This window comes from Schistocerca cancellata, chromosome 9 (assembly GCF_023864275.1).
Source record: "Schistocerca cancellata isolate TAMUIC-IGC-003103 chromosome 9, iqSchCanc2.1, whole genome shotgun sequence".
Lineage (NCBI taxonomy): Eukaryota > Metazoa > Arthropoda > Insecta > Orthoptera > Acrididae > Schistocerca > Schistocerca cancellata.
Window position 1 is genome coordinate 20,710,509 of NC_064634.1, and position 25,623 is coordinate 20,736,131.

The 25,623-nt window shown below is 45.3% G+C and overlaps 2 protein-coding genes across 5 annotated transcripts in view; one reads left to right on the forward strand and one right to left on the reverse strand.

Annotated features, from left to right (window-relative positions):
* Positions 1–25,623, forward strand: part of LOC126101165 (trichoplein keratin filament-binding protein) — a 796,043-nt gene that overhangs the window by 471,499 nt on the left and 298,921 nt on the right. For all 4 annotated transcript variants that reach the window (XR_007522283.1, XM_049911860.1, XM_049911861.1 and 1 more), the window contains one exon: positions 6,070–6,106. The gene's annotated coding sequence lies outside the window, so the exon portion shown is untranslated. The remainder of the gene's footprint in view (positions 1–6,069; positions 6,107–25,623) is intronic.
* The window catches only part of LOC126101169 (peptidoglycan-recognition protein LB-like), a 35,562-nt gene continuing 11,783 nt past the window's right edge, over positions 1,845–25,623 (reverse strand). The window contains exons 2-4 of the mRNA XM_049911866.1: positions 9,640–9,853; positions 6,284–6,402; positions 1,845–2,540 (exon numbers count right to left, since the gene is read on the reverse strand). Of these exons, the coding sequence (XP_049767823.1) occupies positions 2,338–2,540; positions 6,284–6,402; positions 9,640–9,853 (536 nt within the window). The 3' untranslated portion in view covers positions 1,845–2,337. The remainder of the gene's footprint in view (positions 2,541–6,283; positions 6,403–9,639; positions 9,854–25,623) is intronic.

Below are 25,623 nucleotides of genomic sequence, written 5' to 3' on the forward strand. Positions count from 1 at the left end.
TCCTTAACCCATCTTCTAAGATAAGTCGTAGGGTCAGCATTGCCTTCCGTGTACCAACATTTCTCCGACACCGAAACTGATCATCTCGGAGTGCCGGCTACTACCAGTTTTACCATTCTTCTGTATATAATTCGTGTCCGTATTCTGTAACCATGACTAACAAAATTGATAGTTCGATAGTAGTCGCACTTGTCGTTACTGGTTACAGTCGCTAAAACCTCCCAAATAACAGGAGTTGTTAGGTAAGAAAATAGATATGTAAAAACAAATATTTAGAGCACTGTTCCGGTTTATAGATAGCTGAAAAGTTATCTGTTTTGCAACTAATTGAAATACTGTAACAAAAATCTTCTGAAGACGTTAGTCATGCCAGTTTCCTGATGCAGTACTATCTGGTGAGCTAATATAACTATATCCTAGTGCTAATTTAATTTGATTTTTTGAATTACGCGGAAATTGAAGTGCTGTTAACACGCCCATTGCACATTGCCTCCCCCTTTCCTGTGGTGAGTTAAAAGAGCGAACAACGTCTCAGTCAGTGGCTCCAAATACTACGTTCTGCACAGGATATTTGCGGGATTTCTATCTATAATCTGATTTCCTCTGCTCTAACTTTGTGTTTAGTGCCGGTATTGCAACCATACATGTGCAGGTTTCACTTAGTAGAGAGAGAGAGAGAGAGAGAGAGAGAGAGAGAGAGAGAGAGAGAGAGACGGCGTGTGTTCCTAAAATTCTAGCGTCTTTAATGATTCCGGTAAATATCAGGACGTAGTATAGGAGATGGCACATGATGGTGCATTTTCTGCAGTGTAAATCGCCCTAAATACTCTCAACTGATATAACGTGTATGTCCTTGATGAACTGTCACTGTATGCATGCTGAAAAGGAATGCCTCCGAATTTATGTGAAAACTCTGTTTAACGAAGCAAACATCTTTATTCTTCATGTCTACCTGTTTGCAGCCCTCTGCTATTGGAGGGCTCCGAATTGTTGCGTGATATATGGCGATGTGTTAACGTAACTATGTCGGTGCGTGACAAACAGCGAGCTGCACTCAAGTTCCGAATTTGAAGAGTTCGTCCACACACGAAGGTCGTCATGGCAGTGCCAGACCACACACGAGCGCAGCGACGCCTGCAGCAATTCCACGCCTTGTGCTGTCTCATCGATCATCCTCCACACAGTCGCGGATCGGCACGATCCTATTTCGATTTGTTTCCAGAATCTTCGAGGCCTTGACTTTGATAGTGATGAGCGGTGCAAGCAGAGGGCAGGTGATGGCTCCGCCAACAAAACCAAACATTCTAAGGGACAGTATCAATAAACTGGTCTCTCGTTGAGAGAAATGTTCGCCGCCAGAGTGACTATGTTCAGAAATAAATATGTAGACATGAAGAATAAAGATGTACAATCTTGATAACATTTGTTTTATCTAACAAGCTTCAAGAGTTTTCGCATGAAAATTTAGGAGGCATTACTTTTCAGCACGGCCTAGTATATGTTCTAAACGTCTTCCATCCATTAAGAGACTCGACGAAAATTTCAATTACGTATTGTCGTACTTGAATTAACACTTCTCGTCGGCCAGACGTTATTTCTCGATTGTGAATTGTATACGAAAGTAAATGATGTGTCCTTATGTTTTTAGAAAGTGATTTCTTTTTCTGAATGTTTCTTTCTATCAACAGTTTATTTGTAACGTTTCATCTTGCTGCGAACTGAGTAGAAACTAGTTATGACAGAGTTTTGAGTAACGCTGTATCAAAGGAAGACAGTTTTCTTGCCTGGACGTGCTGCGCTAAATTTGAGGTAAGTAAAGGAGAATGAAATACACTTTCCTTGAGAGTTTGTTTTATATTTTTACGTGAAAGTGACAATTCAGTACACCGCACAAGCTCTGGACAATTAGATTATCTTACGTGACACTTACTCAAAATCACATCATATACTGACCGAATCACTTTACACAAGGGAAAACAATAGAAGTCTTAGAGACTTTTCTTTCGTGGCTAAGGGTAGGTCGTACATTTGTTTACGTAACTGATCTGCATGAATGACCAGCTATGCTGTCACTCGTCGTACCCTGCCGATTGAGTTCCTGATATACTGCTACATTGTGCAGGAACGGTAAAGCAAACTTCTTCATAACAGCCATTAATTTTAATATTTGTCGTCGTTTTTGCGATGGTACAGTATAAAGAAACATTTCAGTCACTCCGATGAGAATATTGTCCTCGCGTCCACGTCACGCGCTAAAAAGGCACTCTATACATTACACAAGATTAGTAAGTTGCGCAGTTGCACAGACGCTTAAGGAAACGCCGGCGGCTGGAAGGCCTACAGCCTGGGAACGATGTCGCGGAGCGGAGACCAGTGGGGCCATTTCTGAATGTTGGCGAAGAACGCGTCGCCGGGGCACTCCGTGGCCCTGACCTGCCGGTGGCCGAGCAGCTTGTAGTCGGCGGCGATCTGCCCGCGGGCGACGCCGCACCGGATCAGCTGCTGGCCCGCCTCCAGCATCGCCGGCGTCGGCACGTTACCTGCACACAACACGCACAAACATTGTCCGGAGGTCTGTGGGATTAACAGTGTCTTGAGAGAGAGAGAGAGAGAGAGAGAGAGAGAGAGAGAGAGAGAGAGTGAGTTGCGGCACGTGTATCTGCACGTTGTGACACCGACATGGACACAACTGTAATAGCAGGCGACATAGTAAAACATACTACACTCAAGTGAGTAAGAAACTGGTATACACCTGCCTCATACCGTGTACAGCCCTCGCGAGCACGCACAAGTGCCGCAACACGGCGTGGCATGAACTCGCCTAATGTCTGATATAGTGCTGGAGGGAATTGACACTACGAATCCTGCAGGGCTGCCCATAAATCCGCAACAGTTCGATGGGGTGGAGATCTCTTCTGACTGCACGCTGCAAGGCATCCCAGGTATGCTCAATAATGTTCATGTCTGGGGAGTTTGGCAGCCAGCGGAACTGCTTCTGGAGTCACTCTGTAGCAATTCTGGCCGTGTGGGGTGTCACGTTGTCCTGCTGAAATCGCCCAACTCCGTCCGAATGCACAATGGACATGAATGGATGCAGGTGATCAGACAGGATGCTTACGTACGTTTCACCTGTCACAGTCGTATCTAGACGGATCAGGGGTCCCATATCACTACAACTTCACACGCCTCACGCCAATACAGAGCCCCCACCAGCTTGAACAGTCCCCTGCTGACATGGAGGGTCCATGGATTCATGAGGTTGTCTCCATACCCGTACACGTCCATCCGCTCTATACAATTGGAGATGAGACTCGTCCTGCCAGGCAACATGTTTCCAGTCATCAACAGTCCAATGTCGGTGTTGAATGGCCCAGGCTTGGCGTAAAGCTTTGTGTCGTGCTGTCGTCAAGGGTACACCAGTGGGCCTTCGGCTCCGAGAGGCCATATCGATGATGTTTCGTTGAATGGTTCGCCCGCTGACGCTTGTTGATGGCCCAGCACTTAAATCTGTAGCAGTTTGCGGAAGGGTTGCACTTCTGTCACGTTGAACGATTCTCTTCAGTTGTTGTTGGTCCCGTTCTTGCACGATCTTTTTTCGGCCACAGCGATGTCGGAGATTTGATGTTTTGCCGGCTTCCTGATCTTCACGGTACACTCGTGAAATGGTCCTACGGGAAAGTCCCCACTTCATCGCTACCTTGGATATGCCGTTTCCCCCCGCTCGTGCGCCGACTATAACGTCACGCTCAAACTCACTTAAATCTTGATAACCTGCCATTGTAGCGGTAGCAACTGCGCCAGACTCTTGTCTTATAAGGGTGTTGCGGACCGCAGCGCCGTATTCTGACTGGTTATATATCTTTGTTTTTGAAGGTGCATGCCTCTATCAGTTTCTCTGGCGCTTCTGTTTAATACTGTCAGCATTGATCCTAATTGTATGGTGAAGCTGTCATCAACCAGAAGTTTGTTATGAACGGCACCTTTATGACTAGGCGCTGTACTGTTTTGGAGGTGATATGCTGTTGCCTCCTACCGACCTCTGAAGTGACTCAGTCAGCCGATTAAAGGGGGAAGAGCTACAGTTTAACTTGGAATCCGAATCACTGTGCAATTTGGCATTTATAAATGATTTCCAAAGGTGACTGAAGCGTTAAGTGCCAGAAAAACTTCTAAGGCTGACTGGGGATTGAATCATAGACCATTGGATTTGTTGGCTTGATTTTTCTCACTTCCTGGCAGCCTACTAGCTATAAATACTACCATAACAAAAGGTTGAAGCAAATTATTCACCGCAGCACGTCACGTCACAGGTGACTAGCACCAGCAGAAGTCAGGAAATTGGGACCATTTTAATGCCATTCTTAACAGTGAATGAAAATAAATTAATCAATTACTTGTTTATTATTCTGCGTGTCGTATTCAGCGTGATTGTTTAGGAATACTTTCTATCTGTTTTAGGCTTGTGGCCTATACAATGTGCGTTCCATTCTGAGGATGAGACTTTTCTCATCATCTCCTGCGTGTGTCCAAGCCAGGGTGGTATTCTTGAAGCAGTAACGTTAACTGTGATATAATGATACGATAATGTGAGTAGCGGGAACACTCTTATTTTCGTGTTTTCGCTTATTGTGTGTTGTGTTTCTGGGGTACAGGTAACGAATGTGGGAAACCGGCTGTAATCAAATTCAGAATTGTATGTGTACAAGACCAGTGGTCACTTATCGCTCACGTTGATTCAAGGCGGGTCTGCCTCACCACCTGGCCTGGCTTACCAATGCAATTTTGCACGTTTGCTTTTTTCACTGTTATTAATGTTAAGGCACTTACAAAATTGTCAACCAACAGTCAAAAGCCGGCTGCTGTGGCCGAGCGGTTCTAGGCACTTCCGCCCGCAACCACGCGGCTGCTACGGTCGCAGGTTCGAATCCTGCCTCGGGCATGGATGTGTGTGATGTCCTTAGGTTAGTTAGGTTTTAGTAGTTCTAAGTCTAGGAGCCATTTGAACAAGTTTTTAAAGTAAATCCATCGCTATGCACAATTTCTCTCATACTCCGTAATTACCAGACTGGGTTACGCTAGTCACATGAATCATTCGATATGATCTGGATTAGCATCAGGAACAAGACAGTTTCATTTACGTAACATAGTAGTTTTTGAAACAGGTTACGGCCTTAAGGACGAATCCAGAAAGCAAAACATAAGACCCAGTCTTCTTGGAAAAATAACGTATTTAATGATTTTTGAATTATGTAATTTAATACATTTTCATAATGTAGACACATCTTCTGGTTGCCTCAGTTTGGTGCAGGGCTTTCGATTTGATGCCACGCCAGTGGCTTGCTGATGTTCTTCTGTTCAAGTACTCGTAGCTCCTCATTTGACCTGATGAGGCTTTCGTGAATGCGCTCCACATCTTTCCCCCACAGAATAATGTGAATTGCTCACTGGGAATCGAAACAGGGTCCAACCACTAGCCGATACAAGCAGCCTTTTTATTAGAAAAGCGTAGCCTTGCCGAAACATGATACTGAAGAAACTAATGCATTTTATTTGGGATGTATTATTTCGATGAGTTTCGTCTTATGACAAGCTATGCTCCGTATTGGTGATGTTAACCATTGTATATGCGTTGACACTAATGCATCATCATAGGCAATTCACGTATTCGTGGAACGTAACTATTTTGGAACGGAGACGGGAAGTAGTATTTGTAACTCAGAATTTATGTATTAGTTACTTCTGGGGTAACGCAGTGTTCTATCTTACTGTTTTGCATGACTAAATTCGCTTACTTTGAGTTATTGAATTGCGTTAGGGGTATTGTGCATTTGTATGAAAATAGATCTAACGTTATTTTCTTTTTAATTTTCTTCAGAAAACTTCGGAAAGGTGGAACAATTTATTTATAAGATAGTGTTAAACCGTTATGTAGAAGTATCGGATCGATTAGCTTTCCTATGTAACGCCACTTTAAAAGTGGTATTCTGTTGTACCAATGCTTCAAAATGTAGATCGTATTAAATAAAAAGTTAGAGGGTACTTTCATTAATTTATTTACTTTCTTTTCAGTGCCGTGTTCGCAGGGACGCTTGCTCGGTGCCTGAAGGTAAGTGCAAAAGTAAGGAGGGGGAAAAACAATAATTTGACGTGGACAGTGATATCTAGTGGGGGATGGATATACTTGCTTTTCAACTTTTTTCTCTGCTATCATTCAAGCGGCTTATCTCAAAGATTAACCTGCAGTGAAAACGAATGTCCTGCAACAAGTGTGTGGGATACTCACTTGTGTAGTCGCCGATGAAGCTGATCCCGATGCTGCGGCTGTTGTAGTTGGGCGCGTGGGCACCGACTACTCCCCAGCCGCGTCCTTCGTACACTTTGCCGTCGCCGCCAACCACAAAACTGCAAAGCAAAAAAAAAAAGTATTGCAGTGTGCTACCTATTTTTGGTTTCAGCTTGCGCTCATTTAGTCTGACCGTGTTCAGTTGCGGACAGTTAATCGTTCATCCACTCAAACGTTACTCTGAATTTTTACTATGCACGTTTCCTGGGAACTGTGTGCTCTTTCTTTGTCGAGACCGCCGTAACAGCTCATCTGCCCTTTAGTGGAACCTCCACAATTTTTGTCGCCCACCCCGGGACTCCGAGCAAGGCGACTCAGTGCTGAGGGACTGGGCTCGCATTCGGTAGGTTGGTAGTTTGAAAACCTGACCGGCCATCCAGATTTACGTCTTCTGTTTTCCTTAAATGAGTTAAAGGAAATGCCAGGATGGTTCCTTTGAATAGGAAATGGATGATTTCCTTTTGTCGGTAGAATGTTAAACCGTAATCTTTCTTTCTTCATTCACACTGCCCGCTACACGTACCTCCTATACCATATTAATTATTCTTTGTTTCGTGAGAATTTGTCCTATGAATTTATTCCTCATATTGTGCCATAAAAATATTTTCTCCCCGATTTAGTTCATTTCGGTTCAGCTCTCTAGTTGTCCGATGTACTCCTTCAATCCTCAACTTTGTCCTGTCCACCCACCCCCGCTCCGCCCTACACCGAACCCAGGGTTATTGTTCGGATCGGCCCCCAGTGCCCTCCCACCCCCCCACCCCCACCCCCTCTCATCTCTCATACCAGACGAGTGTAACCTCATATGTTTGCGTAGTAGGGTAATCATGGTGTACGCGTACGTGGAATTGGTGTTTGCGCAGCAATCGCCTACATAGTGTAACAGAGGCGGAATAAGGGGAACTAGCCGGCATTCGCCGAGGCAAATGCAAAACCGGCTTAAAAACCATGCACAGGCCTGCCGGCACACCGGACCTCGACACGAATCCTCCGGGCGGATTCGTGCCGGGGTCCGGCACGCCTTCCCGCTCGCGAAGCAGCGGGTTAGACCGCGCGGCTAGCCGGGCGGGCTATTGTGTAGTTAGTAGGGGGAATAATCACTGGCAGGAGGAAGCGCAAAACCGCTGTACACCCGGCAGATAACAAAAAAATTCTGAAACTGACAACATACTCTAAACTGAAGACTTTTGCGGAAAATAGGGAAAAATAGAAAACGAGATTTGCCGACCAATCTACAGGTTGAGAACGAAGGTAGCAGTTAGCATTTCTGTTAACTTTAACTATAGTTCAGACTTCATATTCAGACGCAATGTCGACTGCACCGTTTTTGGCTGGCCCAGGTGGTCTGCTAGCTGGGGGAAGTGAGACAGTGCCAGCTCAGCGGCACAGTGCTGGTGGCTGGTAACACACTTCCGTGTTCAGATAGCGCGTGCGACTGAATGATTCACTTCTTGTTGCCGCCCCCCACTGCTGCTGGATTTTTGAGGTGATTCCAGGGTGTGGTTCCTTGTACTGGCATATGTCTAATTAAACAAACAGCCTTCGGGGTAAGAATGGTCTTGATTTATACACGCATAAAGGAACACTGTAAGTTTTGTGTATTTACACAGAAATATGTTAATCGCCATCTACATCCTGTAAACCACTGAAGTGCGTAGTAGAGGGCACTTATTTTATCACATATTAAGTTTAATTTCCATTCGGTGTGCGTAAGGAGCGCCGGAAGAATGATTGCCTAAACGCCCCTTGTGCGTGCTGTAATTAGCCTAATCTTGCGCTCGGGGCCCATAAGCGAGCGACACGTAGTGGAGCTGTAGTACTTTCCTAGATCCCTCACTTAAAGCTGCTGCTTGGAAGTCTGTAAGCACGCTTTCGCAGGATAATTAGCGTCCGTCTTCATACATCAGACAATTCAGTTCCTTCAGCATCTCTGTGACACTCTACCGTTCGTCAAACAAACTGTGACTATTCGTGCTGCCATTCTCTCTATATGTTCCATATCTCGTGTTAGTGATATTTGATACGGGTTCCACATACCTCAGAAATATTTTATTGTGGGTCACGGATGTTTTGTAAGTAATCTCCTTTGTAGACTGCATTTCCCTAGTGCACTACCAATGGAGGCAGTGTTTCAACTACTGCAACTACAACTGAGCCGGTGTGATCATTCCAGTTAATATTCCCGCAAATTGTTCCAGTATTACGTATTTGTCGACCGATTCCATTTGTGACTTGTTGATATTGTAGCCAGAGGATATTAAATTTTTGTAGTTTTGTGAAGTGCACAGCTTTCTATTTCCGTACATTTAAAGCAAGCTGCTAATCCTTGCACAACTTTGAAATCTTGTCAAGATCTCACTGAACATGTGTGCAACTTTTCGTTATAGATCCTGAATCATCTGCGGAAAGTCCATGAGATTACTTTTAATACTGTTCGGAGGTTGCTTACAAATATTACTGAAACGCCAGCGCCTGGTACCAGTTGCAGCGTATGGACAGGATAAATTCTATTTTCAGTATTTCTCGTAGTGACCGAATTAAAAAATGTAACATGCTTTCATAATCAGTTCATTAAGACATATATCTTACATTAAAACTTTAATACAATAAGACGAATGTTGCAGTTACGAACTGTGTGTTTGGCTTGAGACAACGTAGTACACCGCGCTCAGATACGCGGACTACAAAACAGATCCTTGCATACACAACCCCCCCCCCCCACACACACACACACATACACACAAAATGTTGAAAGGAAAAAACTGTATCGCTTACTACATTTTCGCCGTTCATGTATCAAAACGCCAGCATCACGCGTACGTTTTAATTTATTACTTATTTACTGTTAATTCTATAAGTATCCACATATACTACTGAATGTATCTGCAAAATTGTCATTCTACGACACAGTTAACAAAATATGGCGTCATAAACATTGAGATGTGTGAAAAGCCCGCTGTCGCTTAAAACGCGACGCAAATTTCCCAGACTAATATTAGTCCACTTAGCGACTTCCAACAATCTTTAAGGATAATTTCAGACTTTTCCTCGCTTATAAACTTGAATAACTTTTATGCATGGAAGCTCGATGCTTTAAAGAATCGTGGGTTTACTGGTTGGTATACAATAAGAATAGAAACGGTCCCAACATGCATTCCTGGAGCTTGCCAGAATTTATTTCCACACCTTTGGAAGACTCTGCATCCAGGATACGATGACGCGCCCTGCCTATCGAGAAGTTCTCGGTCCATTCACAGGTAACGTTTTATCACGATCGGATGAGAGGACATACTCACTTGTAGCCGATGTCGTTCCACTTGTGCTGGAACTGGTGCATGTCCTGCATGGTACGCATGGCCTTCTTGCAATCCTCGGTGGTGGCGCAGAAGCCCGGCTTGTACGTGTGGTGGATCACGACGAACGGCACCGGCGTCTTCATGGTCTCGCGGGCCGTCGGCGGCCGCGCCCCCCACTGCGCCCGGGTCACCATCTCAGGGCACTGGTCCGGGTCTGCAACGTTAGGCGGCTGGTGGAAGTCCTGCCTCCCGAAAGAACACACTCTGCCAAACATTGTTCTAGCGTGTTGAAGCCTTGATCTCCCACCATGTACTTCCATCAAGTTTGGAACGGGTAAGTGACTCAAGGTGAAAGGAGAAAATATAAAAATGCAGTAAATGAAGCAGGCAAAAAGGAATACAAACTTCTCAAAAATGAGATCGACAGGAAGTGCAAAATGGCTAAGCAGGGATGGCTAGAGGACAAACGTAAGGATGTAGAGGCTTATCTCACTAGGGCTAAGATAGATACTGCCTACAGGAAAATTAAAGAGACCTTTGGAGAAAAGAGAATCACTTGTATGAATATCAAGAGCTCAGATGGAAACCCAGTTCTAACCAAAGAAGGGAAAGCAGAAAGATGGACGGAGTATATAGAGGGTCTATACAGGGGCGATGTACTCGAGGGCAATGGTATAGAAAGGGAAGAGGATGTAGACGAACATGAAATAGGAGATATGATACTGTGTGAAGAGTTTGACAGAGCACTGAAAGACCTCAGTCGAAACAAGGCCCCAGGAGTAGACAACATTCCATTGGAACTACTGACGGCCTTGGGAGAGCCAGTCCTGACAAAACTCTACCATCTGGTGAGCAAGATGTATGAGACAGGCGAAATACCCTCAGACTTCAAGAAGAATATAATAATTCCAATCCCAAAGAAAGCAGGCGTTGACAGATGTTAAAATTACCGAACTATCAGTTTAATAAGCCACGACTGCAAATTACTAACGCAAATTCTTTACAGACGAATGGAAAAACTAGTAGAAGCCGACCTCGGGGAAGATCAGTTTGGATTCCGTAGAAATATGGGAACACGTGCGGCAATACTGACCCTACGACTTATCTTAGAAGCTAGATTAAGAAAAGGCAAACCTACGTTCCTAGCATTTGTAGACTTGGAGAAAGCTTTTGACAATGTTGACTGGAATTCTCTCTTTCAAATTCTGGAGGTGGCAGGGGTAAAATAGCGAAAGGCTATTTACAATTTGTACAGAAACCACATGGCAGTTATAAGAATCGAGGGACATGAAAGGGAAGCAGTGGTTGGGAAGGGAGTAAGACAGGGTTGTAGCCTCTCCCCGATGTTATTCAATCTGTATATTGAGCAAGCAGTAAAGGAAACAAAAGAAAAATTCGGAGTAGGTATTAAAATCCATGGAGAAGAAATAAAAACTTTGAGGTTCGCTGATGACATTGTAATTCTGTCAGAGACAGCAAATGACTTGGAAGAGCAGTTGAACGGAATGGATGGTGTCTTGAAGGGAGGATATAAGATGAACATCAACAAAAGCAAAACAAGGATAATGGAATGTAGTCGAATTAAGTCGGGTGATGCTGAGGGAATTAGATTAGGAAATGAGACACTTAAAGCAGTAAAGGAGTTTTGCTATTTGGGGAGCAAAATAACTGATGATGGTCGAAGTAGAGAGGATATAAAATGTAGACTGGCAATGGCAAGGAAACCGTTTCTGAAGAAGAGAAATTTTGTTAACATCGAGTATCGATTTAAGTGTCCGGAAGTCGTTTCTGAAAGTATTTGTATGGATTGTAGCCATGTATGGAAGTGAGACGTGGACGATAAATAGTTTCGACAAGAAGAGAATAGACGCTTTTGAAATGTGGTGCTACAGAATAATGCTGAAGATTAAATGGGTAGATCACATAACTAATGAGGAGGTATTGAATAGGATTGGGGAGAAGAGGAGTTTGTGGCACAACTTGACAAGAAGAAGGGACCGGTTGGTAGGACATGTTCTGAGGCATCAAGGAATTACCAATTGAGTATTGGAGGGCAGCGTGGAGGGTAAACATTGTAGAGGGAGACCAAGAGAGTGTGCTCCCTGCCGCCGTTGGATAAGCAACTGCAGCAGCAAGTCGTATACTCCTAGCTCACTCATTTGTTACATAGTTTAATTCTTAATTTCTTTGCGTGTTTTTGGTACTTGCATTGGTTAAGTCATAAATTTCGGGCGTATTATAGTATTTGAGAGTTGTAGCATCGCGTTTTAGTACCTGAATAGTGTAAAATCGCGTAGTCTCCTTCCGCCGCCGAGCAGTGTGTCAGCAGTGCACAAGTGGCAGCATTACTGCATTTACTAGGCAATCTTGTATTTTAATAACCGTTTAAATTTGGTATCGATTTGTTTGCGCTCTCTGTAGATTAGTTCAGACGTTCTTTGCACAACAGTTTTTAGCATGGATAGGGACTGCAACTGCTGTGTTCGGATGCAGGCTGAGTTGGCATCCCTTCGCTCCCAGCTTCTGGCAGTGTTGGCTTCGGTCACACAGCTTGAGGCTGTTGCCAATGGTCATCACTGTGGGGGTCCGGATGGGGGTTTGTTGGGGACAGCCAGCTCGTCCCACGCATCCCCCGATCGGACTACGACTGTGGTTGCCCGGGATACTGCCCGCATTGAGGCTGCTCCATCACCTGTGGTAGAGTGGGAGGTCGTCTCAAGGTGTGGCAGGGGGCGAAAGACATTCCTGAGGGCTGAGCGGAAGGCCTCTCCAGTTTGTCTGACGAACCGGTTTCAGGCTCTGTCTCAGGCTGATACTGATCTTCGGCCTTACATGGCTGCTTGTCCTGTTCCAGAGGTTGCCCCTCAGTCCCGGCGGTCGCAGAGGGTGGGCTTACTGGTAGTTGGGAGCTCCAACGTCAGGCGCGTAATGGGGCCCCTTAGGGATATGGCAGCAAGGGAGGGGAAGAAAACTAAAGTGCACTCCGTGTGCATACCGGGGGGAGTCATTCCAGATGTGGAAAGGGTTCTTCCGGATGCCATGAAGGGTACAGGGTGCACCCATCTGCAGGTGGTCGCTCATGTCGGCACCAATGATGTGTGTCGCTATGGATCGGAGGAAATCCTCTCTGGCTGCCAGTCTCGCTAGCGGGATGAAAGCAGAGCTCACCATCTGCAGCATCGTCGACAGGACTGACTGCGGACCTTTGGTGCAGAGCCGAGTGGAGGGTCTGAATCAGAGGCTGAGACGGTTCTGCGACCGTGTGGGCTGCAGATTCCTCGACTTGCGCCATAGGGTGGTGGGGTTTCGGGTTCCGCTGGATAGGTCAGGAGTCCACTACACGCAACAAGCGGCTACACGGGTAGCAGGGGTTGTGTGGCGTGGGCTGGGCGGTTTTTTAGGTTAGATGGCCTTGGGCAAGTACAGAAAGGGCAACAGCCTCAACGGGTGCGGGGCAAAGTCAGGACATTCGGGGACCAAGCAGCAATCGGTATTGTAATTGTAAACTGTCGAAGCTGCGTTGGTAAAGTACCAGAACTTCAAGCGCTGATAGAAAGCACCGAAGCTGAAATCGTTATAGGTACAGAAAGCTGGCTGAAGCCAGAGATAAATTCTGCCGAAATTTTTACAAACGTACAGACGGTGTTTAGAAAGGATAGATTGCATGCAACCGGTGGTGGAGTGTTCGTTGCTGTTAGTAGTAGTTTATCCTGTAGTGAAGTAGAAGTGGATAGTTCCTGTGAATTATTATGGGTGGAGGTTACACTCAACAACCGAGCTAGGTTAATAATTGGCTCCTTTTACCGACCCCCCGACTCAGCAGCATTAGTGGCAGAACAGCTGAGAGAAAATTTGGAATACATTTCACATAAATTTTCTCAGCATGTTATAGTCTTAGGTGGAGATTTCAATTTACCAGATATAGACTGGGACACTCAGATGTTTAGGACGGGTGGTAGGGACAGAGCATCGAGTGACATTATACTGAGTGCACTATCCGAAAATTACCTCGAGCAATTAAACAGAGAACCGACTGGTGGAGATAACATCTTGGACCTACTGATAACAAACAGACCCGAACTTTTCGACTCTGTAAGCGCAGAACAGGGAATCAGTGATCATAAGGCCGTTGCAGCATCCCTGAATATGGAAGTTAATAGGAATATAAAAAAAGGGAGGAAGGTTTATCTGTTTAGCAAGAGTAATAGAAGGCAGATTTCAGGCTACCTAACAGATCAAAACGAAAATTTCTGTTCCGACACTGACAATGTTGAGTGTTTATGGAAAAAGTTCAAGGCAATCGTAAAATGCGTTTTAGACAGGTACGTGCAGAGTAAAACTGTGAGGGACGGGAAAAACCCACCGTGGTACAACAACAAAGTTAGGAAATTACTGCGAAAGCAAAGAGAGCTTCACTCCAAATTTAAACACAGCCAAAACCTCTCAGACAAACAGAAGCTAAACGATGTCAAAGTTAGCGTAAGGAGGGCTATGCGTGAAGCGTTTAGTGAATTCGAAAGTAAAATACTAGGTACCGACTTGACAGAAAATCCTAGGAAGTTCTGGTCTTACGTTAAATCAGTAAGTGGCTCGAAACAGCATGTCCAGACACTCCGGGATGATGATGGCATTGAAACAGAGGATGACAAGCGTAAAGCTGAAATACTAAACACCTTTTTCCAAGGCTGTTTCACAGAGGAAGACCGCACTGCAGTTCCTTCTCTAAATCCTCGCACAAACGAAAAAATGGCTGACATCGAAATAAGTGTCCAAGGAATAGAAAAGCAACTGGAATCACTCAACAGAGGAAAGTCCACTGGACCTGACGGGATACCAATTCGATTCTACACAGAGTACGCGAAAGAACTTGCCCCCCTTCTAACAGCCGTGTACCGCAAGTCTCTAGAGGAACGGAAGGTTCCAAATGATTGGAAAAGAGCACAGGTAGTCCCAGTCTTCAAGAAGAGTCGTCGAGCAGATGCGCAAAACTATAGACCTATATCTCTGACGTCGATCTGTTGTAGAATTTTAGAACATGTTTTTTGCTCGAGTATCATGTCGTTTTTGGAAACTCAGAATCTACTATGTAGGAATCAACATGGATTCCGGAAACAGCGATCGTGTGAGACCCAACTCGCTCTATTTGTTCACGAGACCCAGAAAATATTAGATACAGGCTCCCAGGTAGATGCTATTTTTCTTGACTTCCGGAAGGCGTTCGATACAGTTCCGCACTGTCGCCTGATAAACAAAGTAAGAGCCTACGGAATATCAGACCAGCTGTGTGGCTGGATTGAAGAGTTTTTAGCAAACAGAACACAGCATGTTGTTATCAACGGAGAGACGTCTACAGACGTTAAAGTAACCTCTGGCGTGCCACAGGGGAGTGTTATGGTACCATTGCTTTTCACAATATATATAAATGACCTAGTAGATAGTGTCGGAAGTTCCATGCGGCTTTTCGCGGATGATGCTGTAGTATACAGAGAAGTTCCAGCATTAGAAAATTGTAGCGAAATGCAGGAAGATCTGCAGCGGATAGGCACTTGGTGCAGGGAGTGGCAACTGACCCTTAACATAGACAAATGTAATGTATTGCGAATACATAGAAAGAAGGATCCTTTATTGTATGATTATATGATAGCGGAACAAACACTGGTAGCAGTTACTTCCGTAAAATATCTGGAAGTATGCGTACGGAACGATTTGAAGTGGAATGATCATTTAAAATTAATTGTTGGTTAGGCAGGTGCCAGGTTGAGATTCATTGGGAGAGTCCTTAGAAAATGTAGTCCATCAACAAAGGAGGTGGCTTACAAAACACTCGTTCGACCTATACTTGAGTATTGCTCATCAGTGTGGGATCCGCACCAGATCGGGTTGACGGAGGAGATAGAGAATATCCAAAGAAGAGCGGCGCGTTTCGTCACAGGGTTATTTGGTAACCGAGATAGCGTTACGGAGATGTTTAACAAACTCAAGTGGCAGACTCTGCAAGAGAGGCGCTCTGCATCGCGGTGTAGCTTGCTCGCCAGGTTTCGAGAGGGTGCGTTTCTGGATGAGGTATCGAATATATTGCTTCCCCCTACTTATACCTCCCGAGGAGATCACGAATGTAAAATTAGAGAGATTAGAGCGCGCACAGAGGCTTTCAGACAGTCGTTCTTCCCGCGAACCATACGCGACTGGAACAGGAAAGGGAGGTAATGACAGTGGCACGTAAAGTGCCCTCCGCCACACACCGTTGGGTGGCTTGCGGAGTATAAATGTAGATGTAGATGTAGATGAGATGAATACACTAAACAGATTCAGAAGGATGTAAGCTGCAGTACGTATTGGGAGATGAAGAAGCTTGCACAGGATAGAGTAGCATGGAGAGCTGCAGCAAACCAGTCTCAGGACTGAAGACCACAACAACAACAAGTGACTCAAATCGGGAAACTGTATGAAATAGTAGCAGTAAACACCGTAACCAAATGCCAAAAGAATTGGACATAATTTTCTCTTGGTGTAATAAATGGCAGTTGTCTTTAAATGACCGACAAATACCACACGATGCACAATTTTCATCAGTTTATCGGTTGGTTGGATGGAGCACCCCAAGACCTACTCTCCTCTGCCGTCCTTAATTATACAGTGTGAATCGGTGACGACGTTAAAAAGTAGTAGGTATGATGGAGAAGTGTAAATGTATCAATTTCAGAAAAGGAACCCTCATCCGGAAGCGAAGTCGAAATTTAAAAACAAAAATCGCTCTGATATCTGTTACGGGGGACGTCTTTTACTGCAAGATCTTTGCTTTCCATATTTTGGAAGGAGATGGTATGGACTCATAGTTCAATAAACATGGGGCTTCCAAATGCCTACCTTAAGAGGTATGAGCATTTGTTCAGGAGAAAAGATGTGTTTCACAGTAGCTAAGATGAACATATCCTTATATCTCTTAAGGCATGCATTTTAGAACAAATAGTGTGTAAATCGTGTAAGTCCAGGGACCGACGACTTCAGCAGTTTGGTCGCTTACATTCACACACATTTGAACATTGCTTGTTTTGATCCGTACTAACCTCCTCCCAAAACATGTAAAGCAAAGAGCTTGCAGTAGGAGAGAGCCACGATTTTAGCATACAACTTTCGACTAGGTCGTTTCCGAACCAAATTGATTCATTTCCCCTTCTTCATCGTCCCTCAGTGTCTGTAACGTCATCACAGAATCACCCTGTACTTTTCCCGCCCGTCTTCCCCTACAATGTTTGCCCTCAATTGCTCATGTGCACACATTTTGTCAGCCTGTTCCTTTACATAGTTTGCGTTTTCCGCATATATCTTTCCTCGCCGTTTGTTGCCAGAACTTCTAGACATTTGTGATCACGGCACTAAATTTGTAACATTCTTCTGGAACACCACAAGTCAAACGCTTCGGTTTTCTTCTATTCCTACTCTCTTTCCAGTCTATGAGTAACTACCTACAAACGCTTTGCTCTATACGTACATTCTGAAAAATTTTTTTTTCAAATTGTGTTCAAGGTTTCATACTAGTAGACTTGGGAGGAATGCTCTTGTTGCCAGCGCTACTCTGTTTCAGTTGTGCTTCTTGCTTCGTTTGTCATGTATCAATTTTTTTTTAAGGTAAAAACATTCTTTCACTTCGTCTACTATATGGTCATCGGTTCACATGTCGAGTTCATTGGTAAACTTGTTTCTGCCTCAATCAGACCGCTTGTACTACAACGAAATTCAGCTTATCTGTTGTGGAGTATGTCAGGAGAGGGGAAGAGTCCCTGCATAAGCTAATAGCCGGCCGGAGTGGCCGAGCGGTTCTAGGTGCTACAGTCTGGAACCGCGCGACCACTACGGTCGCAGATTCGAATCCTGCCTCGGGCATGGATGTGTATGATGTGCTTAGGTTAGTTAGGTTTAAGTAGTTCTAAGTTCTAGGGGACTGATGACCTCAGAAGTTCCATAGTGCTCAGAGCCATTTGAACCATTTAAGCTAATAGAAAAAAGAGTAGATTACTCCAGTTTTTAAAAAAAGAGCTTTAATGCAAATAATCCTTCACATTTCTCTCTCTCTCTCTCTCTCTCTCTCTCTCTCTCTCTCTCTCTCTCTCTCTCTCTCTCTTTCTCTCGGTGGTCCATTGATCGTGACCGGCCCAAATATCTCACGAAATAAGCATCAAACGAAGAAACTACAAACAACGAAACTTGTCTAGCTTGAAGGGGGAAACCAGATGGCGCTATGGTTGGCCCGCTAGATGGCACTTCCATAGGTCAAACGGATATCAACACCCTTTTTTTAAAAATAGGAACCCCAATTTTTATTGCATATTCGTGTAGTACGTAAAGAAATATGAATGTTTTAGTTGGACCACTTTTTTCGCTTTATGATAGATGGCGCTGTAATAGTCACAAACATATGACTCACAATTTTAGACGAACAGTTGGATAGCTAGGTTTCTTAAATTAAAATACAGAACGTAGGTAAGTTTGAACATTTTATTTCTGTTATTCCAATGTGATACATGTACCTTTGTGAACTTATCACTTCTGAGAACGCATTCTGTTGCAGTGTGATTACCTGTAAATACCACATTAATGCAATAAATGCTCAAAATGATGTCCGGCGACCTCAGTGCATTTGGAAATACGTGTAACGACATTTCTCTCAACAGCGAGTAGTTCGCCTTCCATAATGTTCGCACATGCATTGACAACGCGCTGACGCATGTTGTCAGGCGTTGTCGGTGGATCACGATAGCAAATATCTTTCAACTTTCCCTACAGAAAGAAATCCCGGGACGTCAGATCCGGTGAACGTGTGGGCCACGGTATGGTGCTTCGTCGACCAATTCACCTGACATGAAATATGCTATTCAATACCGCTTCAACCGCACGCGAGCTATGTGCCGGAGATCCATCATGTTCGAAGTACATCCCCATTCTGTCACGCAGTGAAGCGTCTTGTAATAGCCTAACATCGGTAGAACATTACGTAGGAAATCAGCATAAATTGCACCATTTAGATTGCCATCGATAAAATGGGGGCAAATTATCCTTCCTCCCATAATGCCGCACCATACATTAACCCGCCAAGGTCGCTGATGTTCCACTCGTCGCAGCCATCGTGGATTTTCCGTTGCCCAATAGTGCATATTATGCCGTTACCGCTGTTGGTGAATGACGCTTCGTCGCTAAATAGAACGCGTGCAAAACATATGTCATCGTCCTGTAATTTCTCTTATGCCCAGTGGCGGAACTGTACACGACGTTCAGTCATCGCCATGCAATTCATGGTGCATGGAAATATGGTACGGGTGCAACAGATGTAGCATTCTCAACACCAACGTGTTTGAGATTCCCGATTCTCGCGCAATTTGTCTGCTACTGATGTGCGGATTAGCCGCGACAGCAGCTAAAATACGTACTTGGGCATCATCATTTGTTGCAGGTCGTGGTTGACGTTTCACATGCGGCTGAACACTTCCTGTTCCCCTAAATAACGTAACTATCCGACGAACGATACGGACACTTGGATCATACCGAGCAGCATACATAGCACACGCCCGTTGGGCATTTTGATCACAATAGCCATACATCAACACGAAACCGACCTTTTTCACAATTGGTCAACGGTCCATTTTAACGCGGGTAATGTATCACGCGGCAAATACCGTTCGCACTGGTGGAATGTTACGAGATACCACGTAATTGAGATATTTGGCCCGGTCACTATCAATGGATCACCCTGGATAGCTCCCAAGCTGAAAGAGATTTCAGCTAAATGCGGTTTTCATCTGAGAACAGACGACATACAAAATGCATTAATCCTCGCAGTTATACTACTCAGTCGAGATTTTATTGGAGTGAGTAACTAAGCTGAAGAGGCTGGTCTCACCTCTGGCACTTGAATGAAACCTTGAATTCATCTCGCTTTCGGGGACTGAATGGGTTTCCGCCACGGCGGCCTTAGTAAACTAGGTCACTGCGTCGCCACCTGTTGAGTCGGTGGTCAGCTGGAAACAGAGCGACTGCCGAGGTGGTGGTTTTCTTTTCTGCACAGCTCTATTGCTTGCGTGTCGTCACGGCTGATCGCGTCAGCAATCCACGTCTCGGCGAGGAGAGCAGTCACGGGGAATGACGGGCCGGAACAGCGGGAACGGCTGGGAGGTTCGCTGCTTGCCCAAGTGTACCCGTCGAGACTTGTTCGACGATTTCAGTCCTCGGGGCGACGTGGTTTCCTCTTCCAATAAGGAGTGTGATACATGACTGTTTCCAGTTGTTAAAACGATACGCAGTGGTCCATTTCACGTGGCCTATTATATGCGGGCAAGATTAATAAGAATTCCGCCTAAGCCTCGGTCTGCGGTTGTAAGAACAGTGACGTGCATATCGCTCGATCTGTATATTCGCTGTGAATGTTATTTTCCGGAAGTGAGTGATTTCCTAAATTCTCCGATTGTTAACGCTCCTTCCATTTCCTTCCTAATTAAGAGGAAAGATTTTGCATGAGCCGAGAATCTTTAATGCATATGCTAGCAGTTACAGAAATTTACAATTAAATTTTCGCGAAAATGTTCGTGAACAGCCATCCACACGCTGTCACAGTGGATTACATCCGATTTATTTTCCGTCAAGTGTCAGTGTCCCAGTAAGCTGTTTAAAGTATGACCCAATGATATGCTATGGCCAGATTAGAGACTGTTTCGTGTGTTAACCGTGATACTTTGGATTCACGCAATTAATCGAATTACGATTTCGTAATTGTGGTGATTACATTAAAAGACAGTAACTAATCATTACTAAGAAGTACCGGTGCAGCCTTTCTATCGGTGTCTGATTTGAAATGGTTCTCATACAACATTTTATCCTCATCGATAAAATGCGTATATGCGCAACAGTCTCAATGTACTTACTTGTCAGTTATGCTTCTGATAATTCTACAGCGTACCGTCCTTTTTTTATTTTATGTTTTCAAAAGTCGCACTGATCGATCAGTGTCTGATTTGAAATGGTTCTCGCACAACATTTTATCCCCATCGATAAATGGATATTTGCGCAACAGTCTCAATGCTCATTCTTGTCAGTTATGCTTGTGTTAATTCTGCAGTGTAACATTTTTTTTCTCAAAAGTCGCACTGATTTTGAGCGTCCATTCCCTGGTTGATATATAAAAGCGTCTGTACTTGCAATTCAACACTGTCTATATCAGTGAGAAGTTTAAATACATTGATTATTTCATAATCCTCAGACGCAAAAACAGTAATTATGGAAGTGTAGTGGACCACTGCGCTAGGGGGCTACAGAGGACGAAGACTGCCCCAACTCGCTCGCATGGCACACGGGACCCCAGCGACGATTTCTCGGGCGTCTTCGCCAATCTTTCTATCAAGAAAAAGAAACTAGATGACCAAAAAAAAAAAAATGAAATTGATGACGCATTAACAGCAACTAGTGTAACTGTAGATAATGTTGAAATTCCGAAGGTAGCAGGAATAATATACGAGGACCGAAAGGTTGCCTGTAACTTGTACACAAGCCACACTGTTTCTCGTGTTATTCATTCTGTACATTGGCCGCGCGGGGTAGCCGCGCGGTTTAGGGCGACTTGCCACGGTCCTTGCGGCTCCCCCGTCGTAGGTTCGAGTCCTCCCGCGGTCATGGGCTTGTGTGTTGTACATAACGTAAGTTAGTGTAAGTTAGATTAAGTAGTGTGTAGCCTTAGGGACTGATGACCTCAGCAGTTTGGTCCCATAAGACCTTACCACAAATTTCCAATTCTGTACACTGACAAGCAGGAAAAGAACCCGTAGAGAAAAAAGTAATTAAAGTTCAGGGAGAAGAAATAAGACTTCGAGTTTTAACTATTAAACTTAAATCTGTCAGAGACGACAAAGGACTCGGAAGAGCAGTTAAACGGAATGGGTAGTGTCTTGAAAAGATGTTAAAAGATGAATAACTACAAAAGTAATATAATGTAGTCCTGTTAAATCAGGTGACGCTGAGATAGTTAAATTAGGAATTGGATTACCGAAGTAGCAGAAAAGTTTTACTCGTTGTATAGCAAAATTAGTCAAAATTTCAAGGTAAAGACGCATTAAGTGCAAACGCAAGCAACAAAAACGTGTCTGAAAAAGATGAACTGAAGGACTGTTTCTAGAATGTAGTCTGATTCGAAAGTGAAACTTGAACGATAAACAGTTCAAACAAGAAGAGAATAGAAGCTTTTGAAATATCACTCCACACGAGAATGCTGACGATTGGATGGGTAGATCGGATAACTAATGAGCTGGTACTGAATCGACTTGAGGAGAAAGTACATTTGTGGCACTACTTGACTAGAACAAGCGATTGATAGGACACAACCTGACACATAAAAGAATCTTCAGTTTGTCAATGGAGGGAAGTGTGGGGAGAGCCTAAAAATTGTAATAGGTAGAACATGGCTTCACTACAGTAAGCAAGCTTCAAATGGACGAAGGTTGCAGTTAGTTATGCAAAGAAGAAGTGGGCTGCACAGGATAGACTACCGTCTAGAGCTGTATCAAACGATGTTTCGAACTGAAGAAAAATAACAACAACTACATCAGCAACAGCCATTATTAAGTATGGTATTTACTCACGGGCGATGTCGGTGAGTTGAAGCGCCGTTGCCAGAAGCAAAGACAACAGGGGCGACATGACGAATGGCCGGTGGTGTGCGGTAGCGCGCGCGAGTCCAGCGAGTACTGACCAACTTCCGCAGCGGAGGCCACGCTTAAAACAACCGCTGCGCCCGCCTGCTTCTGCCGCCGCTGCGCTCTCGTAGCTGGTATGACGTCATTTGCCCGTTCGCACAGCATTTTATCGTCCTATCATCCGGTATGTTAGCCGATAGCGCTGGACGGACGTACATTTTCCTGGATCTGTCCGTCTCTCCCTACGCTCTGCGATTCCATGCTTTCTTCGCTGTTATTTTTGAAGACTACAGGTACATCATCGTAGGCTAATACATCACCTGTCTTACGAATTCGTTCGAGGGATAAATCTTTCCCAAGTGCGCTTTGTTAAAAATCTCTATCTTCCAATACGTCGCTGTGTGACAGTTATTAATGAATGTACCAAATACCAATTTGTACCGTAGTACGGATTCCACTTCACTATGTAGGTCCCATTATAGCTGGGTGGATCAATCAGTTCAAAAGCCAGATTGAGGTGAGTGCGTATCACCTCCAGTAGAACCGTGTGCAGCAGAGTACTCGTGCACAAACAAGCACAATCGCAAATGTTTTTGAGTGACTGGGCCATCATTAGAAGTTGTACGCTGAACAGCCTGATTTCACAGTAACATCACAAGTTTTAGCATGTATTGATGGCACACCGCGAAGCTACAAAGGAAAGATACGCGCAGTGTACACTACACACCAGATGTGAGTTGAAAGATACGACACTACTATCGAAATGACATCAAAGTAAAAATATAACCCTAACTCAGTAATTAGCATTAACTATAAGGGGCGATCACAGAGTTTCCGTTCCAAGGCTGCACAGTCCACAGTCGGTATATGCCAATCAACGCACCAGGCTGAATGTACTGGTTTGGTAAAACACCGTGACGTGTTGCGCGAAGAAGCCCGGAACTCCCTGCTGCAAATGCTCGTCCTCCAGGGAGGGATCGAGACTTTAGGGCGGGTCTGATTTACGACATTTGCGATATGGGGACTCGCGTTATTAGGGAGCAGCAACACCATTTGTCACAGTTTTCCCAGACGTTTCGGCTTACTTGCGCGCCGTAATATCTACATTGTTGCGCAACACGGCGATGGACACCTGGCTCCTTGAAATCAGTAAGCAATAGGCACCCGTAATCAAAGAACAGGGTGAACATCACCTTTCTCTCAGATGCCTGGTTCTTAAACTTCTCGGGACGAGAGGACGATGGATGACACCCTGCATTGTTTACGCTTTCAGACTCTGGTTCCTGTAAAGCACGAAGCTGGCAACCAGATCGACCGGTGTCTTCTGTCGAATAGCAGTCAGCAGAGAACTTGGTGCACCATTCCACAATGGTAGTTTTCAACAGATACACTGCCCCATACACATTCTTCATTCTCCGATCGAGGTCTACACCCGTATCCTTCGGCAGCCAGGAAAAGAATTACATTATCCTGTTCGGAAGCATTTAGTAATAAAGTCGCCATAGTTCACGTTTCCGCATTTACCAAGCGGTCGTCGAAAAGATACGAATGCCACACTAATCCCTTTGCCTACATGTAGGTGCTTTTATACCCGCATTAGAGTGGGGCTACGTTGCATATACGCTGCAGCAACGCCCTCAAATGGAAACTCTGTGATCGACTCTTACATGTGAAAATATTTGACAGATATTACGAGTTTATGAATTCAACGTTAATATATTTGTCCTAAGCACAGTGAAGCTGAATTTCAGCAGCATATGCGAAATATGCACTATGCGATCAAAAGTATCCGGACACCCCCGAAAACATACGTTTTTCAAATTAGGTGCATTGTCCTGCCACCTACTACCAGGTACTCTATATCAGCGCCCTTAGTAGTCATTAGACATCGTGAGAGAGCAGAATGAGGCGACCCGCAGAACTCACGGACTTCGAACGTGGTCATGTGATTGCGTGTCACTTGGGTCATTCCAGCCGCTGTGGCTGAGCGGTTCTAGGCGCTTCAGTCCGTAACCGCGGTGCTGCTACGGTCGCAGGTTCGAATCCTGCCTCGGGCATGGATATGTGTGATGACCTTAGGTTAGTTAGGTTTAAGTAGTTCTAAGTGTAGGGGACTGATGGCCTCAGATGTTAAATCACATAGTGCTTAGAGCCATTTGAACTACACTCCTGGAAATTGAAAAAAGAACACATTGACACCGGTGTGTCAGACCCACCATACTTGCTCCGGACACTGCGAGAGGGCTGTACAAGCAATGATCACACGCACGGCACAGCGGACACACCAGGAACCGCGGTGTTGGCCGTCGAATGGCGCTAGCTGCGCAGCATTTGTGCACCGCCGCCGTCAGTGTCAGCCAGTTTGCCGTGGCATACGGAGCTCCATCGCAGTCTTTAACACTGGTAGCATGCCGCGACAGCGTGGACGTGAACCGTATGTGCAGTTGACGGACTTTGAGCGAGGGCGTATAGTGGGCATGCGGGAGGCCGGGTGGACGTACCGCCGAATTGCTCAACACGTGGGGCGTGAGGTCTCCACAGTACATCGATGTTGTCGCCAGTGGTCGGCGGAAGGTGCACGTGCCCGTCGACCTGGGACCGGACCGCAGCGACGCACGGATGCACGCCAAGACCGTAGGATCCTACGCAGTGCCGTAGGGGACCGCACCGCCACTTCCCAGCAAATTAGGGACACTGTTGCTCCTGGGGTATCGGCGAGGACCATTCGAAACCGTCTCCATGAAGCTGGGCTACGGTCTCGCACACCGATAGGCCGTCTTCCGCTCACGCCCCAACATCGTGCAGACTGCCTCCAGTGGTGTCGCGACAGGCGTGAATGGAGGGACGAATGGAGACGTGTCGTCTTCAGCGATGAGAGTCGTTTCTGCCTTGGTGCCAATGATGGTCGTATGCGTGTTTGGCGCCGTGCAGGTGAGCGCCACAATCAGGACTGCATACGACCGAGGCACACAGGGCCAACACCCGGCATCATGGTGTGGGGAGCGATCTCCTACACTGGCCGTACACCACTGGTGATCGTCGAGGGGACACTGAATAGTGCACGGTACATCCAAACCGTCATCGAACCCATCGTTCTACCATTCCTAGGCCGGCAAGGGAACTTGCTGTTCCAACAGGACAATGCACGTACGCATGTATCCCGTGCCACCCAACGTGCTCTAGAAGGTGTAAGTCAACTACCCTGGCCAGCAAGATCTCCGGATCTGTCCCCCATTGAGCATGTTTGGGACTGGATGAAGCGTCGTCTCACGCGGTCTGCACGTCCAGCACGAACGCTGGTCCAACTGAG